The 18,656-nt window shown below is 43.2% G+C and overlaps 1 protein-coding gene across 49 annotated transcripts in view; it reads right to left on the bottom strand.

Annotated features, from left to right (window-relative positions):
* Positions 1-18,656, bottom strand: part of PARD3 (par-3 family cell polarity regulator) — a 704,173-nt gene that overhangs the window by 263,191 nt on the left and 422,326 nt on the right. For 46 of the 49 annotated variants that reach the window (XM_067030330.1, XM_067030326.1, XM_067030325.1 and 43 more), the window contains one exon: positions 5,808-6,039. In XM_067030330.1, the coding sequence (XP_066886431.1) occupies positions 5,808-6,039 (232 nt within the window). Of the gene's footprint in view, positions 1-1,088; positions 1,224-5,807; positions 6,040-18,656 lie in introns of those variants that run through there. The other 3 variants (XM_067030357.1, XM_067030358.1, XM_067030359.1) reach the window with 1 other exon arrangement.

Here is an 18,656-nt window from a genome sequence, read left to right as displayed (position 1 = left end):
TTTTAACTGCGTCCCCTGAATCACCAGCAGGCTGCACTGGAGGTCATTCAATTCTGCCAACGAGAAACCGGTCACATTAATCCACAGGGCAATTGGGCCCGAGGCAAAAATCCACACGTCCTGCTATTTCTGACGTGAGCAGACTGACACTGTTCTGTGTGCTCCCTTCCGGCAGCACCAGAGGGTTTGCTCAGCCGGGGAGGGTGCGCGGGTCGGGCTGCCAACCGCTCCCAGGTCAGAGCGGAGGGGAATCCTTCTCACAGGCTCCCATCCCAGTACCGTAATGCCGCTTATGACATGGCTTTCCTCTTCATCATCCCATTTCTTTTTGAGCCGGATGCAATTCTACCATTCTCAGGAAGTGGCGCTAACTCTGCAGTTTCTCCGAAATCCCAGGGGGCCATGAAGCATGAAGGGGTTGTGGATGAAGGCTTTGCTCTAAAGGAAGGACGGTCTGAGATCCACCGGCACGAGCTTTCACACCTGTGATGACAACACCTGGCAGATCCTTCCAGCAAGGTTTTTATAAGAGAGCGTGCACTCTCACTCCCTGCGCTCCCAGCAACCTCGGGGTCATTATTTGCCAACGTCGCTCTACTTTTTCACCCTGGAAGAACTTGCTGGTTCAGCCATCCCTGAGCAAAGATATCTGTTTTCTCAGCCCCCAGCCCCCCATTTTTTTGGTCTAAACTGTGTAACCCATCAAGGGAAGAACCTCTGCCAAAAAGTCCATTTCACACCGGCCCACACACCTCATCGCCCGCAGACTGTCCCCCTACCTGCCGGTGTCCCCAGCTGCCATGCCAAACAAAACCAGCCCGGTACATCGCGCACTCTCAAAGCACCCATCCTCGCGCCCGATGGGTGTGGGCGGGTGAGTTCTGAATACACCAGCAGTGAGGACTCTGGTTTTCCACTATGAAAACGGGCCAAGAAAAGAGAGGAAAAAACACTTCTCTGCCTTGTCAAGCAGTAAACCCCCAAGCTTGACATCAAGAACAGAAAGTCCCAAAGCGATTATCGTGGGTGTTACGAAACCATCAAAACTGCTGATGTCGTAAACAAAATCTGTCAAGAGCCACTGAGAATTCATTGAAAGTAAATTTATTGTTTGTTTAAAAAACAAAACAAAAACAAAGAACAGAACTGTGCAATATGTGCTTCTCAAGACATTTGGACTCTCGTTTGTTGCTCATCTCTTCTCGGGCTTCAGTTTGGCCAGGCTAAACGAGAAACACGGTACAGACACACGGTTAGTGAGCGCAGGTAAGGGAGGCAACCGAGACGTGTGTTTGTTATTCTCTCAAAAGCCTGGAGGGTGCGAGCCAAACTATGACATCGAGTTTTAAAACCTGATCGTGTTCACTGCGTTCTGAAGACGATCATATTCTACAAAGGGAAAGACAGCCGTATATCTGATTTCAACCAAACAAGCTTTCAAACTAAATTATCCTTTTCCTCGTACAGAACTGAATAAAGCCATGCTGTAGGGACCCAGGGAATCATTTTCAACGTAACTGGAGGATTCAGTTTTCACGGTAACAGTGCAACATGGCTCTTGCTTTAGTGGTCCAGGGGGCGACAGGCCCTCGGCCATCATGTGTCACAGCACCACACAAAGCACCTGAGGCGTGAGTGGGGTCATGTCCAGGAACCTTCCGTTTCAGAGGGCAGGCAATTCCATGATATTCAAAAGAAAACGATTCTCATTTTTCAGGCAAAGTAGCAACGAATTACACTTATTCAAGGGTTGAAAAAAAAAGGAGAATACATGATTTTAAATGCTTACTGTCTGAGAATATTGTCCTAAATAAGGGAGTTTATTATCTTACTGATTATTTCATTTTGGAGATGGAAACTCACACAAAAACATGCTGCTAAACAATGCTATTGCCTTCCTTTAAAAACGGATGCATTTCAAACATTAAACAACAGATCTCTCTCCTTCTAAAGCATGGACTCAGTTCCCTCTTTGGTGACAATTTCATACAATTGCAGAATTCTCAGAAATATTTTATAGTATTAAATGTGAACAGCCATGCATCCGAGAATCAGACATATACGCAAAGCCTCCACATTTCAGACCCTCACCCTGCCCTGCACTTTTCACACAGAACGATCACATCAACAAAGTCAAGTTTACCTTTTTAGTAGAGAAACTCAGCCTTCTCAGATCCAAAGCCATTTTAATTAAGGCAATGGGAGTGCCTTAGGGGCAAAAGAAGACGTAGTACATACAAGGAGAAATTCCTACAAACACGGGACACTTTACATTTGTCATTTGATTCCTTGTAGACTTAAATTTGTGATTTAAAACTTGCATTAAGGCAGCTTTTGCACTTCATATACTCCATAATTTATAAACAGAGGAGCGATTCATGTGACTCCCAACATTCTTTCTTAGAGCTGTTTATCAATAATTAAATTGTTTTTGTGACTACCATTCAATGCACGAAGTAGAAAACCATGTCGTCTGTATAGACCAACGAATAAAAATACCGACTCAAGGTGCCGTGGTTTCCTCTGGTACAGTTTTTGAGATATGGTACATCTATGTGGCCCTCATCAAATGTAAACAAAATCACAGAGAGCTTACAGGGGTGGGAATAGAGTGTGTGTGCTTTGGGGTCAAGGGGAGGGACACGGTGGGGAGCAGAGCCTGTGAGCCTGCTTTTTGAAGGAAACCATATTATTATTCCCTCAAGAGACTAAAGGGAAAAAGCTCACATGCCTCAAAAGCTAGACTCCCAACATCTAATACCCCTTACCCTTACCTTCTTCTTTCTGTTATAACTGAACCAAAAAACAGAAACAAATCATAACAACATCCCCCAACGCACACATACATACACACACACACAGACCCCTGCTTTGTACTTCGGCCTATGTTGGGCAGCTATACTTGAATCTTCTTACAAAGTGCTCTAAGAAATTATATGCACATACACGTTTTGATTAAGGTATTTTAAAGCAACACTGCTAAGGGAATCACATCCTATTCTCCTCAAAAGAACAAAGAGGAAGGAAGAGACTAATTTTAAAATCTTACTATATTCCCCTCTGTTAATTAAAAAAAAAAAAAAAAAGGAAACATAAAAGAATCAACCTGCAAGTCTATTAGTCTCAAATAATTAGATCCAGTAGGTACGGAAGGTGGTAAAAAAGGTTTTGAAAAGTCTAACAATGCTTTAAGGGTCTTCTCAAATACTAAGGACATTTCATAATGCCGTGAAGGAGTTAGAGGCAACAGACAACCAAACAAAAAGCTTCTGTTAGTCTAATAAAGGATTCTCAACTTCTTTTCAAGGAGGAATATTCAGCAAGCTTCAATCATTTCCCAAAGGGAAACCAGAGAGAAGAGGGCCACGTTCAAGCCAACTAGACAAGATACTGCAACCTGTTAGGATATCTTTGCATTCTCCATGTGGTGGTATGTGGCTCTCCTGGAAGAAAAAGCCCTGTTTTGTGGAATTCATACACTTCCTGGGGTATAAGTACCCCCAACACGGCTCATTTTAAGCTACCAGGGTGTGGCATCAGCACCGTGCCAATACAGTGGGCGTAAATCACCTCAAAAGCAGAGATCATAGTGAAATGTAATAAAATAAATTAGGAAGTGATGAGTTTTGAGTTATTCATTACCTTTGATTTTTACAGAACTTACCTAATCTTTAATAATGTCTGTGTTTAACAATCAATTGGCAGAATTTCTAAAAATTGAGCAACTGACCCTCACAAGCCAACATGGGCTGACTCCAGCAAATTGGTCCCAGAAAAGTGTGGACACCCATGATTTCCTCAGTAGCCATTCTTAAACACTGGGAGACTGTGAGCTCAGTTTTTAAGAAAATACCTTCAGCCCCTGCACTTGAACACAGAAGTTGATTTTTAAGAATACTCAGGCCTTTGAAGTTACAAATGGGTCAACTTCTTTATCACAAAGCTGGCTTTCACTACGTGTTAGAGGTATAATCTGTAGAATTTGATCTAGAGAAAACATCATACAGTGTTTTACAGAACTTTTAGTAGAAACGGGGCTGGGTTGGGTTGCATTCAGGGTCCCTTTGAAACAACATATATTTCCCCATGGTCCTCAAACTCACCACTCCTCTGGCCCCAAAAAGAAAACTCTACCATAAAGCCTCTCTTACTCTGGAGTCCCAAGCTACAGAAAAACTAATGTATAATTAAAATAATGTATAATTTCTAAAATAATTATAAACAATCTAGAAGTTTGCTTACTTTTTTATTCAATGAGAAGAACAGAGCACTGAATCCATCAGATAAATGTTGGCCGAGGAAGGAAACCTACAAGCCATTAGCCTTCAGGAAGAATTCACTGGGGGGGTGGGTGGGAGGGGGGCACCTGGAAGTGAGACTGGGCTCCAGGCAGGATGTGTATATCCTAGGGGCGGAGGTTTCCTCTTACTTCATATTCTCTGATTTAAAGAAAACAGGGGTGCAAATTCCCTCAATGTTAATTGATAGACAACAGCTTTATTTCTGTGCATCATGTAGGTGCCTGATGACGAGCTGTCAGTTTGCATACATAGAGTGAGAAGCCCTCTGCCTAACACAGAAACTGAAATAAAGTGGCAGTTAGCTCAATTCCATCCGTAAGTGTTCCTGGACACGGAATATAATGATGAAAGATGATCTGACTGCGAATGCATTCAGGAGGAGCGGTATATAAACAAGAAAAACTCTGGTGCGAAAGGATGCAAATCCCAGTGTTCTGAAGCACTGAAGATGGAAATGCGACCGTATTTAAATTAAAGCTGATACTGCCAATGGGCCGGGCTCTGTGTGATCTGTGTCTGTAGTTTACTTATTCCATGCACTTGACTTAGCCAGACATCCACAGGACACATCTGGTATGGGTGTAGCCTGCAGGCTGGGCCTGAGTCCTCGCTTCATGGCCTTGACTTATCTCTAACTCCCTGAGTTATTGAGGTCAACCTCAGGACCATAAATCAGGAAATTCTATGAAAATAAAAACTCTTGTTCACATTTTGCAATTAAAAAAAAAGCTAAAAGGAAGGGATTCATAATGCAGGATAGCTACTTTTGGAAGAGTCAAAGGGCTATGCCATCTGTTTTCAATTTTAAACCATCATCTTGATATGTTTAGGGGTTTAATTTATGGAACAATCAAGCAATCTTTATATTTAACATTAAATACCTGAATATTATAAATCACCTCCGATGAACGTTTATGGGAGAGTTTCAGAGCAACTTCTGAACGCCTTGTCACTTTTATTGTGCAGCCATGATTTGTAAAAAAATGATATGCTAAGTAATCCTACAGTATAATTTAAGGGCACAAAAACAGCTGTCAGGGAACAGCCAGAGACTGCATTTAATGAAATCTTTACCGACTGAAGTAATAAGTATTACATTAATCAACACAGCTTAATTGAAGCTCTATTTGTAACATTTTTTTTTTATTAGACTTGTTATTAATGAACCTTTATATGCTACCACTAACTTGGGCTCGATGTTCAACTTCAACAATGAACAATTGTTCACACGCACAAAAGAACAAACACGGCTGTGAGGGCCCTTTGTCTCCGGCCCTCCTTCCTCTCCACAGTTACTTACATGGTTGGCAAGATAGCATCTTTCAGGCTCTTTAAAAGGGCCTGAAGTAGTTCAAGTGCAACCCTTAAGAAAGTAAAAACACAGCAGCGAAGCCTGGGATCTAAAAAGAAATCTCCACTGACCTCAAAGACAAGGTCGTCAAAGCTGTGCCTGCACTGGCCTGGCACTCACACGGGGGCCGGCTGGCCCTGGCTGACAGCACCTACCTGAACATGTCTCCCAGGCCCCTCAGCTTCCCCTTCTTGGCTTTCATCTTCTCCTTCTCCTTGTCTCTGTCCTTCTTCTTCTCTTTCCCCATTTTCTCCTTCCTGCGATCGGTCTTCTCGCCTCTCTCTTGGTTTCCATTCATCTGTCTCTCCAGAGAGTGGGAAGGCTGGTCGCTGGCCGTGGAGACAGACTCTCTCCCTGATCTTGAACTCTCTTCCGTGTCTTCTTCCACTGGGAAGGAAACAAACACACAAAGCAGGTAAGGAACACAGGGAACCAGAGGGACAAAAACAAGGAGGCTGAAGTCGCGTGAGGGTCTTCTCTCCCACATTTCCAACTAGGTCTGCAAGGCTGTTCACTTCTGAGTAGGATTAGAATGAACACGTGGTGTGGACGATTCTTCCTATGCACGTGTGTACTCCCGCGTGAAGATCGTGGGCCAACAGTAAGAGAGTAACGGTAACAGTAATAGTAAGAGTAACAGTAATCTGGCTCCTGGGCCGGATGGATTCTCTCGCGTTGATATAGAGCCTGTACTGCTGGGGGGATAAGCTAGCCCTCATCACACAGCCAAGCCCAAGGGTCCTGTGTACCACACTGGCGAAATGAAGACAAGCAGCGCCTCGCCAAGAGCTTCCTCTCCTCTTGGGTAAGGATGATGTAGCTCCACCCCAGCCCCTGATGAATCTGTACAACTGCACCACTCCCTAGTAAGCACACCAATGTCAGCACAGGACGCCTTTCCTCAGCCTCCCAAATATGTATGACCCTTTGTGATTTCTGCATAGAGAAGACTGGATCTTCACAGCCTGTCTAACTTTTCCTTATATGGTCATTACAAGGCCAACATCATAAGCCAACGCTCCTATATGTTCTAATCCAAAATAATTTTGCATGTTGGTCGACACGATGGCAGGTGAACAGAGGTGGATGGAGACACGAAGGCATAAATCCACAGCCTCACACTCCTTTGAACTTTGCAGATAAAAGCGCTGCTTAGTGATAACGATGTTCCATACTTTGAAGCAACACTTAGTAAGCATATGGTCCAGGTGCATACCCCCAACTTTTTGCATTTGAAAGAATGACAAGTAGCTAGAGTAGGTTTCGCACACATCAACAGCCATTCTCATAAACCTTTTTCCAGATTAGCTGCCTAAGCTGTTCTTACAAATATATTGATAATAAGAATTATTGGGGTTCTAGATTACCCCTTGAAATCTGAGGTCATTTTCCCCCTGCATCAACAAACAAAGTATGAATCAGTGTTTTTCTGCTTCTTCTAACAGAGAAATATATAAGACAGTTAGAAATCTTTCCCAAAGAACTGATCTCTAGATCAAATTAACGTATCTTCAAATGAAATTCAGTCTTGCCTCTCCACCAGCACTTGAGTTAGCAACACGCAAAATCAAGAGTATAATAAGACCAGTTAAAACAATCCTAGTGGGCTTCCCTGGTGGCACAGTGGTTAAGAGTCCGCCTGCCGATGCAGGGGACACGGGTTCGTGCCCCGGTCCGGGAGGATCCCACGTGCCGCGGAGCGGCTGGGCCCGTGAGCCGTGGCCGCTGAGCCTGCGCGTCCGGAGCCTGTGCTCCGCAACGGGAGAGGCCACAACAGTGAGAGGCCCGCGTACCACAAAAACGAAAACAAAAAAAAAACAATCCTAGTATCAATTTATTTACAAAACAAAAACAGACTCACAGACTTGGAAAACAAACTTATGGTTACCAAGGGGGAAAGGCCGGGGGAGGGATAAATCAGGCATTTGGGATTAACATACACACACTACTATACATAAAACAGATAATCAGGGCTTCCCTGGTGGCACAGTGGTTAAGAGTCTGCCTGCCAATGCAGGGGACATGGGTTCGAGCCCTGGCCCGGGAAGATCCCACATGTGTGAAGCAACGAAGCCCGTGAGCCACAAGAGAAGCCAGCGCAATGAGAAGCCCGCGCACGGCTATGAAGAGTAGCCACCGCTTGCTGCAACTAGAGAAAGCCCGCACACAGCAACGAAGACCCAATACACCCAAAAATAAATAAATAAATAAATTTATAAAATAAAATAAAATTAAAATAAAACAGATAATCAGCAGGGAACACGGAACTCTGCTCAATACTCTGTAATAGCCTATATGGGGAAAGAATCTAAAACAGAATGGATATATGTATAACTGAATCAACTTGCCATACACCTGAAACTAAGACAACATTGTAAATCAACTATACTCTAATGTAAAATAAAAATTACATTAAAAAACAATCTTAGTACCTTTGTTCTGCTATTCAACCCTCACAGATCATAGAGGATGCTATCAAATGATGGCACAACCATAACCAAATAATTCAGTTTTTTAAAAAGTGCCAATTATTTAACATAACAGAAAAAGTGTAGAATTCTTGTTTTCACATTTGATTAAAAACACAAGCCAACATATTTCCCATCCCAGCAGGTCATGCCCTGGGTACAGCCAAAGAGTAAAAATACCACTGTGTCTAAATCCAGAAGGTACTTTGGAGGTCATTTAGACCAACTTCTTCCATTTCTTGTGGAGGAAACAGAGAGATTTGGGGCCAGCACACCGCCAGTGTGGGGCTCGCTCTACTGTTTTATTCTGGTACAATTGTACCTCAGCCAGACCTTCATGCATGTCTTTGATCACCTCTGTGATTGCTCAGTTCCACAACTCATGCAGCATGGATTTGGCCATCTATCATCCAGTCACTCCACGGTCTGCCCAGAAGATCATTCCAGCAGCCAGCACTGCATCTCAAGAAACCCACCGTCAATCCTGTAGCCATTCAGCAGCGTGACTTGTAGCTGCTCAATCAAATGTGCACAGGGACTCGAGGACCGGCTCCCAACCAGAGATGAGCAGAAAAGCTGGCCTCCCCCTGCACTGGGGTAGCTAACTGGAAGCCACTCTCCTCTTGCAAGAGACAAGGCAGCTTTTTAAAAAGTTGCTTCTTTCCCTCTCTGTCAGCTCATATGGAAAAGGAATCGTGCGGGTTTGTTAGCGAAAGTCAGTTAGTTACAGCTTTCAGATGGGCATTGCTAGTGAAAATCCATAGCCTTACAAATAAATGCTGAGTTAAGGCTGTCATTTTTGTGTGGTGCACAGAGAGCAGGGAAAGACTCCTGGCCCGGGGGGGGGGGGGGGGGGGGGTTGCTGTGTAGCCTTTGCAAGGGGCGTTCCCCAAGAAAATGTAAATATAGCTTAGGCAGGGTTGGAGCATCTTGTCTGAAAACACCCTTGAACTTGGCTGTGCTCTGACTGATGGTAGACCCTGGCTTCCACGTTATGGGAAATGGGTGTGGCCTCAACTTTGAGGTAATGGACCAAATCAGGATAAAACAGTTCTCAAAAGTTCCCGGGAACTACAAAACCTAGGTGTGTCTATTGGTACGCTCAAGATAGATTAGATAAGTGGATGCTGGTGATTATTCTAAAAGTCTCGCAGACAAAACTCCTTTCACCTATCTGTCCATAGCGCTTTGTACAAACTTTTATTATTGCACTTCTCATATGATACGATCACAGGTCCGTTTCCCATTCCCTAAACTTCTAAAATGAGGACTGCTAAGCAGACAGCAGCTGCCCGTAAATGGCTGTTTATCTGGAAGACTACTGGTGAGCCTGACTCGTGACTTTATCCCAACCAGACAAACTTTTATCCAACCTCTGCACATCACCATCCTCTAGCTTCAGAACAATGTCTACGCTCCTCTAATGAAGACTGACAACACACGCCACACCCGGTAACAGAATCCCCAGGAAGGCCACTGTGCTTGGTTAAGCTCTCATCAGTTTCTGGTAGAGTTTTATGCTATTATTGTTTGTGCTCTACGTATTATCCAGTGGCTTGCCTGGCACCCTACAACGTCTGAAACTATAAACAAAAAAAACCCGAGTTCAATACATGTAGAAGACTTCGTCTTCCACAGGGATCATTATCATAAATCATGAATGGAAAGATCGGTAGCAATTCTGCTAGTTTTCTGCCTAATCGTTTTGGGAGAAGCACATGGGACATATGTCTGCTCTTGGCTCCGTCACAGAATAAAGGCAGCTCCTTCATGACGAACTATACGCCGAAGTCACATTTGATGCCAAGTCCTTTCATAGTCACAATAATTTCCTGGTGTATGTAATACAACTTATTTTCTAAACTGGGTGAAACAGAGAAAATTAGTATTAAGTCGTTTATTAACTTCAGGTTTTGTAACCTCATTTTATAAAATCAAAACTCCTCGCTCAGTTTCCTGCCCCAAGCAAGTGGAATGTTTTACAATCATACCTGAACATTTGAGAATTCTTTATGCTTAATCTGAACATTCTGATTTAGATAATACACTATCACAGAAACTCTTCTGGGGCTGTACTGATGTAACTAATCCCTTTGAATGCCAACTAATTAAAAATATTTAGCAATATGTGCCTTCATATGCATAAACATAAGATGTTCTTTTAGAGTATTACATTGTGTATGCTTCAAACGCTAAAATTATTTGATAGAGAAAAATAAGAATCTCACTTTACCCCATCCCTATGCAGAATTACTGTGGTTTTTAAAAGCTTAAGTAAATTGGTTACACGTGCTTAATTTTTTTTTTTAATGTATGTATTCAAGGTCACTGATAGTCAGATTTTGTTTTCAGTTTTAAAACCAGTCTTTGTACATTTAACACTACCTTTATAATAAGGTACATAAAATATTTTTATTCTCTTAAACTACAAAGGATATTCAGATAAACAAATTTTTCAAGTAAGAAAAGTACTGGTAATATGTCACCCGTAAATGGCTTGATCTATTGCGTTCATACAATAAATTACAACGCACGGACTAATCATAAGCCTACATTTAGGTAATTGACTATTTTAAATGCTATATAAATTTTGCGTTTTTTTCTCTTTAATTTTGCTCTTTGCAGATTGTTTGCTTTCCTTCTGCAGATAGTCTGCACAAAGAAAGATGATTACCTCCTTCCAAACAAATGGAAATTTCTATTTTTGACTAACATTTCTGCGCTAGGCACTGCACTATCAGCTACTTTCCCATGTGATTACCTATAAAAACAGATACTTTCAAGTTTCTCTTTTTAAAGAAGGTATAACGTGAAGTTGCTTATTTTTCTTTCAGGCAGCACATTCTATAATTAAGACATACCTAATTACCATTTTTCAACAGATGCAAATACAGCTCAATTAAAATTCTAGTCCATGTGACAAATTCAGCTACTCAGTTCTGCAAGATATCACGTTAGGACTGGGTCACCAAGAAGTTTGGAAAAGACTGAGCACATACACGGTAATGATTATGGAGAAAATGACCTTAGGCGTCAATTGAACCTCAAAGTTCTGTAGCTTCTGCCATAAATAAACACTCTGATCTGGTCATCACACACATTTCATTGTCAACAGTTGACTCTAAGCCACATGGTCTTTTTTTTTCCATTGAGAAGCAATACTACTGTTGCGAATGTAATGATCTCCATTGCTTGCTTAGCCCAAATCCATTTCTTCTTCCCAATGAACTCTGATTGTGCTCAGGAATGCAACCCAGCTTCAAGGGGTGAATTCATTACTAAGTTTACACCAGCCTATGGGCCCCTACCCCTGCTGATTTATTAGTCCAGTGTTATTGGTCCAAGACTGGCCCCATCACCCCGAATGGACATATTCCATGTGTGGGGAGACGGCTCATTCCCTTCATGTGGATGTGATCAGGAAAGCACGAGGCCTCTGAGCCCTGCAGTTACCCCCTGGGTAAGCTGACTCGTGGACAGTGTGGCAGAAGGGTCAGAAGGATGGCGGGGCTTTGATAACACCGTTAGGCTGTGGAATCAATAATCCTGGACGCTACCCAACTCATGAACCAGTTACGTAGGACAATGTATTTCCTCATGGTCTGAGCTGGTCTGAGCTGGGTTTTCTACTAAATGCAGCGGAAAGCATCCTAATAGGTACATTATATAAATCAAACTTTAGAGCAGCTGGGGAACATCCACAGTACTATTTATCACAAGTGTAAGATTTAGCAGTTAATGTCACTCTAGGCAGCTTTGACAATTTTACTAGAATTATTTGTTCAGACTTGTTACTAGTGTTAAATGAATTGGTACAAACATCCAGAGAAATACAAAACGGAGAAATACGAGATGAAAATGACAGCATTACTTCTTATTTGCCAGTAAGCAAGTACTCTTCTCCGAGGGCATAGCTCAAAGAAGTGTTATGAAATATTTGTTGAGTGGACTGAACAAATAGCCCATCATGTGAAAACCATCCTTTACTGCTCCCTGTTTAGAAAGAACTACTCTAGGAATTAGAAATATCTAATAATAGAAGCACATATTCTTGAGTAATTTCCAATTTACTTTGGAAGACAAAGGATTAAACGTAATAATTGGACACAAGATTACGCAGTCTTCAGAATCTACCTTTGTAAAATTTAAAATGAGTGAGTTAAAATGAGACATTAGTAATTAGAAAATTTCACTAGACTTAGCAAATCCACTGACCACTACCAATTTCTATTGACTAATGTAAGGTAAAATACAATGTAATAAAAATAAATGAGGACCGAACTCCCAGGCACTGCAAATCCTGCATAGGATTTGAGAACATTTTATTATAAATATATATACATATATATTTTAATATATGTATACACATATTATTTTTGTTTCTTATTTTAGTTGAATATTTGACTTTGGAAAAGGAAGAAAAGATGTAAGAAATGAACAGCTAGTGACACAGATGGTATTGAATAATAGGATCTGCTTTTCTGGACCCTGACTTTTAACATTAGAATGATGAGTTTTTGGCAATGGAAAAACTTAGCTTTTTCAGAACATTAAAAAAAAACACATACACACACAAAGCTGGCAAGAAGAATTAAGAAGCTTTTATACTAAAATGTGGGGTGGGAGTAACAACTGATATTATGAAGAACAGAGAACATGACGGTGAAAGGAGAAAAAGCCATGAAGGAAGTGGGTGACATTTATCAGCAGGCTTAGAGAAGGGTTTTCAGCAACTGGAGGAATGTTCAAATAGATGATTCCTAAAACCCACTCTTCTAAAATTAGATTTATTTCATTAAAAAAAAAAAGCCAACCTCTTAGTTTACATTGGAGTAAGGAGTAGAGAGACAAAAACAATAAAACCACACTTCCAAAGAGTTTAAGACTTATTATCAAAAACCATTCTTTACTTCTACTTCCCAGTCGAAAGTTTTCTTTAATGCACCCCTCCAAACAAACAGGTAAAATGTTCCTGAAGATCTTGGTAGAATGCCACCTCCACTATCCCCCCCTGCCCAGGAGAATGCTGCAGAACAAATACAATGAGGGTGACACCCTCCATTTTCTGAACGCTTGCAAATTTGCTTTCAGTGTATAATTGATTTTCACATACAAATGATGGTCCACAATAGACACTGTTTCCTGTGCACAGGGGACAATGTATAAAGAACCTGAACGCTTTCCTTTCAACAGACCCAATGGACTGGCTATACAATGAAAATGGTAGCACTCATAACCGTGCTGTTGGAATTGCCACTAAGAATTTTATTTTTATCAAGGACTGAATTGGTGTCAAACGTATATTTTAGCAATATACAAAAAAATTACGGTGTCAAGGAAAGAGTGTCCAGGCCACTGCTCTGACTCATTTAAGTGAAAAAACAAAACCAAAAATAAATAACAACATAAAAATGTGCAAATGTGATGAAACAGTGAATGGAGAGCAGTGCTCTGTTTTGCTTTTTACTGAGAAATCAAAACAACTGTCCCCTAAAAGCCAGTGTTCTTAACTCCCATGCCCTACAATCCAAACTGGGAGATCCACAAAATTTCTTGATATTAAAAAAATATTTTATATTAAAAAGTCTCAGATACATCTACATACAAATTTTCTTGAGTTACGATGGGGTTACGGCCTTTAAACCCAACATAAATTGAAAATACCGTTAAGTCAAAAATAACACTGAATACACCTAACCCACCGAACATCATAGCTTAGCTTCGCCTACCTTAAATGTGCTCAGAACACTGACATTCGCCTAAGTTGGGCTCAGGCACCTAACACAGAGCCTAGGTTATAATAAAGTGTTGAATGCCTCCTGTAACTTAGTGAATACAGTACTGAAAGTGGAAACCAGAACAGCTGCCAGCGTATCAGTTGTTTCCCCTTGTGATCACGTGGCTGGCTGGGAGCTGCGGCTGCTGCCAGTGCCCAGCACCTCCGCAGAGGATCAGCGTATCACCTGCCCGGGCAAAAGTCCAAGTTCAAAGTTAGATGTACGGTTTCCACGGAATGCACGTCACTTTCGAACCGTCGTAAAGTCCAAAAATCCTAAGCTGAACCATCGTAAATCGGGGAGCGTCCATACCCAGTTGGGGCTTTAGAAAGTCAAAGGAAAACTAGACTGCTTGGGAATAAGTGTCTTGAAGAAGGAAGAGGACAGACCAATGTACACAAGAGGGTAGGGGACAGTCAGGGCAGTGAGAAGATAAGCCTCACAGAGAGTGCACGGTCTGGGTGAGAACGCACGCGGGAGCTTGAAGGACTGTGAGGACAGTGTGATCCCAGAGCTTACTCAGCCAACGTAGAGACACTCAGACCAGTCAGGAGATCCTAATAGCAACCTCAGATATTAAAAAATGCAGATTGGGGCTAGACGGGGCAGGAGGAGAGAAATGAGGAAATTTCATGGGGGAAAAAATAAGAAAACCCGGTAATGGAGTGATTAGACAGTGAGATGATGATTCTAAGTTTCTGAGCCCGGAGGTACTAATGAGCAAAATCCCATCATCATTATCCATCTTTACACGTGAGACGCTAAGCATGTAAACGCAGTCTCTCCCTTTCCTCTGGCTTTGCCAAGCATCACGACTCACCTGGAGTCTTGCAATATCATCACAGAACCAGCCTTGCCACCAGCACTGCTACTTACCATCCCATCCCCAATAAGCCATCCCGTACAGCCCTAACAAGCACATTCCTTTCCTTGAAATTCTTCAAATGCTCTTTAAGGTCCTTAGTATGAACAAAGATAATTTAAACGAGGCCACCTGTGATGTGTTCTCTGACTGCGTCTTAAACCTCACCCCTCACCGCGCCCTCACCCGCAGTGCATGCATGAACCTTAATAAGATGATGGCGGCCAGAGGTGGTCCCGGCTCCCTGCGTTTCCTACGCACCCAGTGAAGACCACTCAAGCAGTATTACTCACCTACAACAACACCTCTTCTGGGAAGCCTTCTCCCTACGATCTCCCACCCCGTTCAACTTCCACATGGGCTGAGTGGGTCCCCCACGGTTTGGTGCCATGGTGACCCGTGCACTGCAGTGGCCCTTCACCATCAACCACACTGCTTCCCAAGTGGCAGTTTATCCACTGGGTTGGACCACCGCCAGCCCCTCAGGAGCTCAGAGCTTAAATATCAGATGTTAGGTACTACAACTCATTCATACTCTACAGTAGTTTCAGGGTAATGGCTTTTCCCACTCAGAATTTTGTTTAATACTCTAGAAAACTCACAGGACTGCAAATCAGAAGGCATGCATTCTATGATTTTGTTTCTAAGTACGATCTTGGTCATCTATTGACATACTTTTTCCTTATCAAAAAAAATGCTTAAAATGAGGATTCTATAATTCAAACACTTCATATGTGACTTTTCATCATACTTTTAGCTTAACTTACCTTTCACCTAGAAAAAGAAATGTAAGGAATAGAGAGCTTCGGCTATTTCACATGCTTACACCTCTACTGCATTCAGAAATTTCCTAAAATTAATCAAAGCTCCTTTTCTTAAACTGCAAGTGATACTTAAGTATACAAGTTGGCATAAGAGGATAAGACAGGTTATTCTTTTTTTTTTTTTTTTTCCATATGCGGGCCTCTCACTGTGGTGGCCTTTCCCGCTGCGGAGCACAGGCTCCGGACGCGCAGGCTCAGCGGCCATGGCTCACGGGCCCAGCCGCTCCGCAGCATGTGGGATCCTCCCGGACCGGGGCACGAACCCATGTCCCCTGCATCGGCAGGCGGACTCTCAACCACTGCGCCACCAGGGAAGCCCAAGACAGGTTACTCTTATTCCCAGCCCTTCAGAACAAATATTTTTTATAGATCAACACCCAATTATCCATTATGATAATCAAATGGGAAATCTTTTACAAAGTACTTCGACTTTGAAACCCCTATACTGAATTCTTCCACTACAGATTAACAGTAATCTAATGGGGTTTCTTAAGATAACAACCTAGTTTGCATTTTTTTTTGTTCAAAATGTAATGACGAAAGGTGGCTAGAAATGTGGAGGATGCTGAGAGTAGAAAATCTGAGATATTCATGCAATATGCTATTTGAAGCTAATAAAATAAACAAAAATTCTCCTGGAAGCTTTCAGATTAGCTGATTTACTAACATAAATTCAGTTTCTTCAAATCTCATACTGCTAACCTAAGTTATGTATATTTTAGAGCAGTGCTTTTTTTCTGATCTGTTAAAAGAGTACTATAAGAAAGTAGGCAAGCAACTCAAAAGCTATCTGTCTCTGTGTTTTCAAGGCATACAGTTCTCACATTTAAAATTGTAAACTGGATAGATCTTAAAATTGAGAAGTACAATTAATAGGATAGTCTTTGGTTTGGTTGTGTTTCACCTCCGTGACCCCGACGAAAACCTGTTACTGAATTGATAGTAAGGCTGAGAATCTGGCAACTTTTAATAGGGAAAAAAAAACGGGACTCCATATTTTCAAAAATAAAACAAAGCAATGTTATATAGAGCATCCATGTTCTTGGTTTCAACAGAAACTGATTTATTATGGGGGATGTAGGAGCTGCTTGCTGGGAGCCAGGCGGGAAGTGTGATTTGCATAGAACAGGGAGCAGATTGTAGATGCCCTGACCTGTCAAACGCAGGTAGGGCCTCGGAGATAATGGGTCCCAGAATACAAAGCTCCATCTTGATCCAGACAGACACACACAACATGGAGAGGCCAGATGGATTAAATGAGAGACAAAAACGCTGGCTTCTGCCATCTCCACAGGAAGCACGTAAGTGTTACCGAGGATGACAGATACCAGATACCACGTGGCTCCCGCCCCAGTCTCTTGGCCTCCACTGTTGTGTGCGCGCCACAATTTCGATGCTGCTGAGAAGAGGCAAGCCTGTTCCGAGCCATGGAAGAAAGTCACCGGGGAGGACCTCGACCCCACTGACGAGAGCAGTCAACCAGGCCTCCGCCTAAGCGACTTTCCTGCAAAGTGGGAAAGGGCTGCACGGGACAGAAACAGGCAGCTGGGTGGTACAGGTAATGCCGCCCCCGTGTTTCCAGGGTGCACGGACTGCATCCTCACGGGACAGCCATCTAACAAAGGCTGTCTGCCCAGACAGGGTCCTCTTACAGAGCCCTGCTCCACAGTGACCCGGCATCTTTAATTTAACGGTGGCCATAACTGAGTCCTCTGAGTCCCACCTCCGTACAAGGCAGGCCCTTTCTTGTACGGAGCGTCCCACAGAGCACGAGGATGGCAGGGCCTAGACATGTGGCTGGGGACAGCTCCCGTACGCCAAGGATGCCGGGCGAGGCCGCGCGGGCGAGGGCTGCGCGGGCAAGGGCTGCGCGGGCAAGGATGCCCGAGGGAGGAGCATAAGCGGAAACACAAATGCAGACGGTGGAAGAGAGCGTGTGGGTCAGGCCAGGAGAATCCACAGCCTGACTCGGAAAAGCATGGTGTTCAGGGAACTAGAGGAGGAGCTAGCCAAGCGGGGCCTCCTTCTCACACCTGTACCTAGTCATACGTAAAGGTTACAGTCTCATGACCACCAGCAGTAACACCTGCCTTGAGAGAGTATTTTTCTTTTTTTAAAGAAAAACAAACGGTTTGCTGGGGCACTGGAGGTCTCAGACATGCAGGTCCAGTGTGGGACACAAGCAGGAGTGACATGTCACTGCTGCCCCGAGTACCACAGCCCGAAGCTCGCTGTGTCTGGGTGTGTGTCTCTCACAAACGGTGGGGCTAGTCAAGCAGGAGTCCATTTACTGATGTGACAAACAGTCACTGACTCCAATGCTTTGCCGAGCTCTGAGCCTGGTTACGCAGGAATAAGACACGGTGGTGTCTTTCTTCGCGGACCTTACAGACAATGAGAGAAGCGGGCAGGCAGGACTGAGGTCAGTAAGTGAAGGGGGAAACTGAGTCATGGAAAGTTAAAACTGGAAAGAACCTCAGAAATGGAACCAGCTAAACCGGAGCTTTTCAAACTTTTTCTAGAAAACTGCGAACTTCCTTTTTTTTTTAAACTTAAAATTGACAAAGAACCACAATGTATGAAAAGCGATTTAAAAAACCCAGGACTGGGAATTCCCTGGTGGTCCAGTGGTTAGGACTTGGCGCTTTCACTGCAGGGGGCTCGGGTTTGACCCCTGGGTAAGATCCCACGAGCCGCACAGCACCCCCCCCCAAAAAAATTTAAGTAAATCAATAAATAACACACGACTGTTGAGGCGACAGCGGGGTGTGGGGGGGCTGGTGACTTTGACAGAGCCCACCCACTCAGGCGTCCATGTGCTTCCCGACTCCCTGAGACCACCGAGGCTCCCCTCTTCACTGGCCGCTGCCACACACAATCTGAGCCTCAATGACCTGGGCGTCCAAAGCTTCAGTTTTACAAGTGAGGGAATTAAAGCTCAAGGATGTTAAGCAACTTGACCCAAATCCCAAATGGGTGAGAAGAATGTGAATAGGATGTAAGTCACCTGGACCCCAGGCTCACGTCACCCTACTCACACAGTTCTGACACTCCGCACTGCAAACATTTGCAA

The sequence above is a fragment of the Kogia breviceps genome, chromosome 3 (genome assembly GCF_026419965.1).
Source record: "Kogia breviceps isolate mKogBre1 chromosome 3, mKogBre1 haplotype 1, whole genome shotgun sequence".
NCBI classification, from domain to species: Eukaryota; Metazoa; Chordata; class Mammalia; order Artiodactyla; family Physeteridae; genus Kogia; species Kogia breviceps.
The sequence above is the reverse complement of the archived record's forward strand: the minus strand, read 5'-3'. Positions and strand labels throughout refer to the sequence as shown.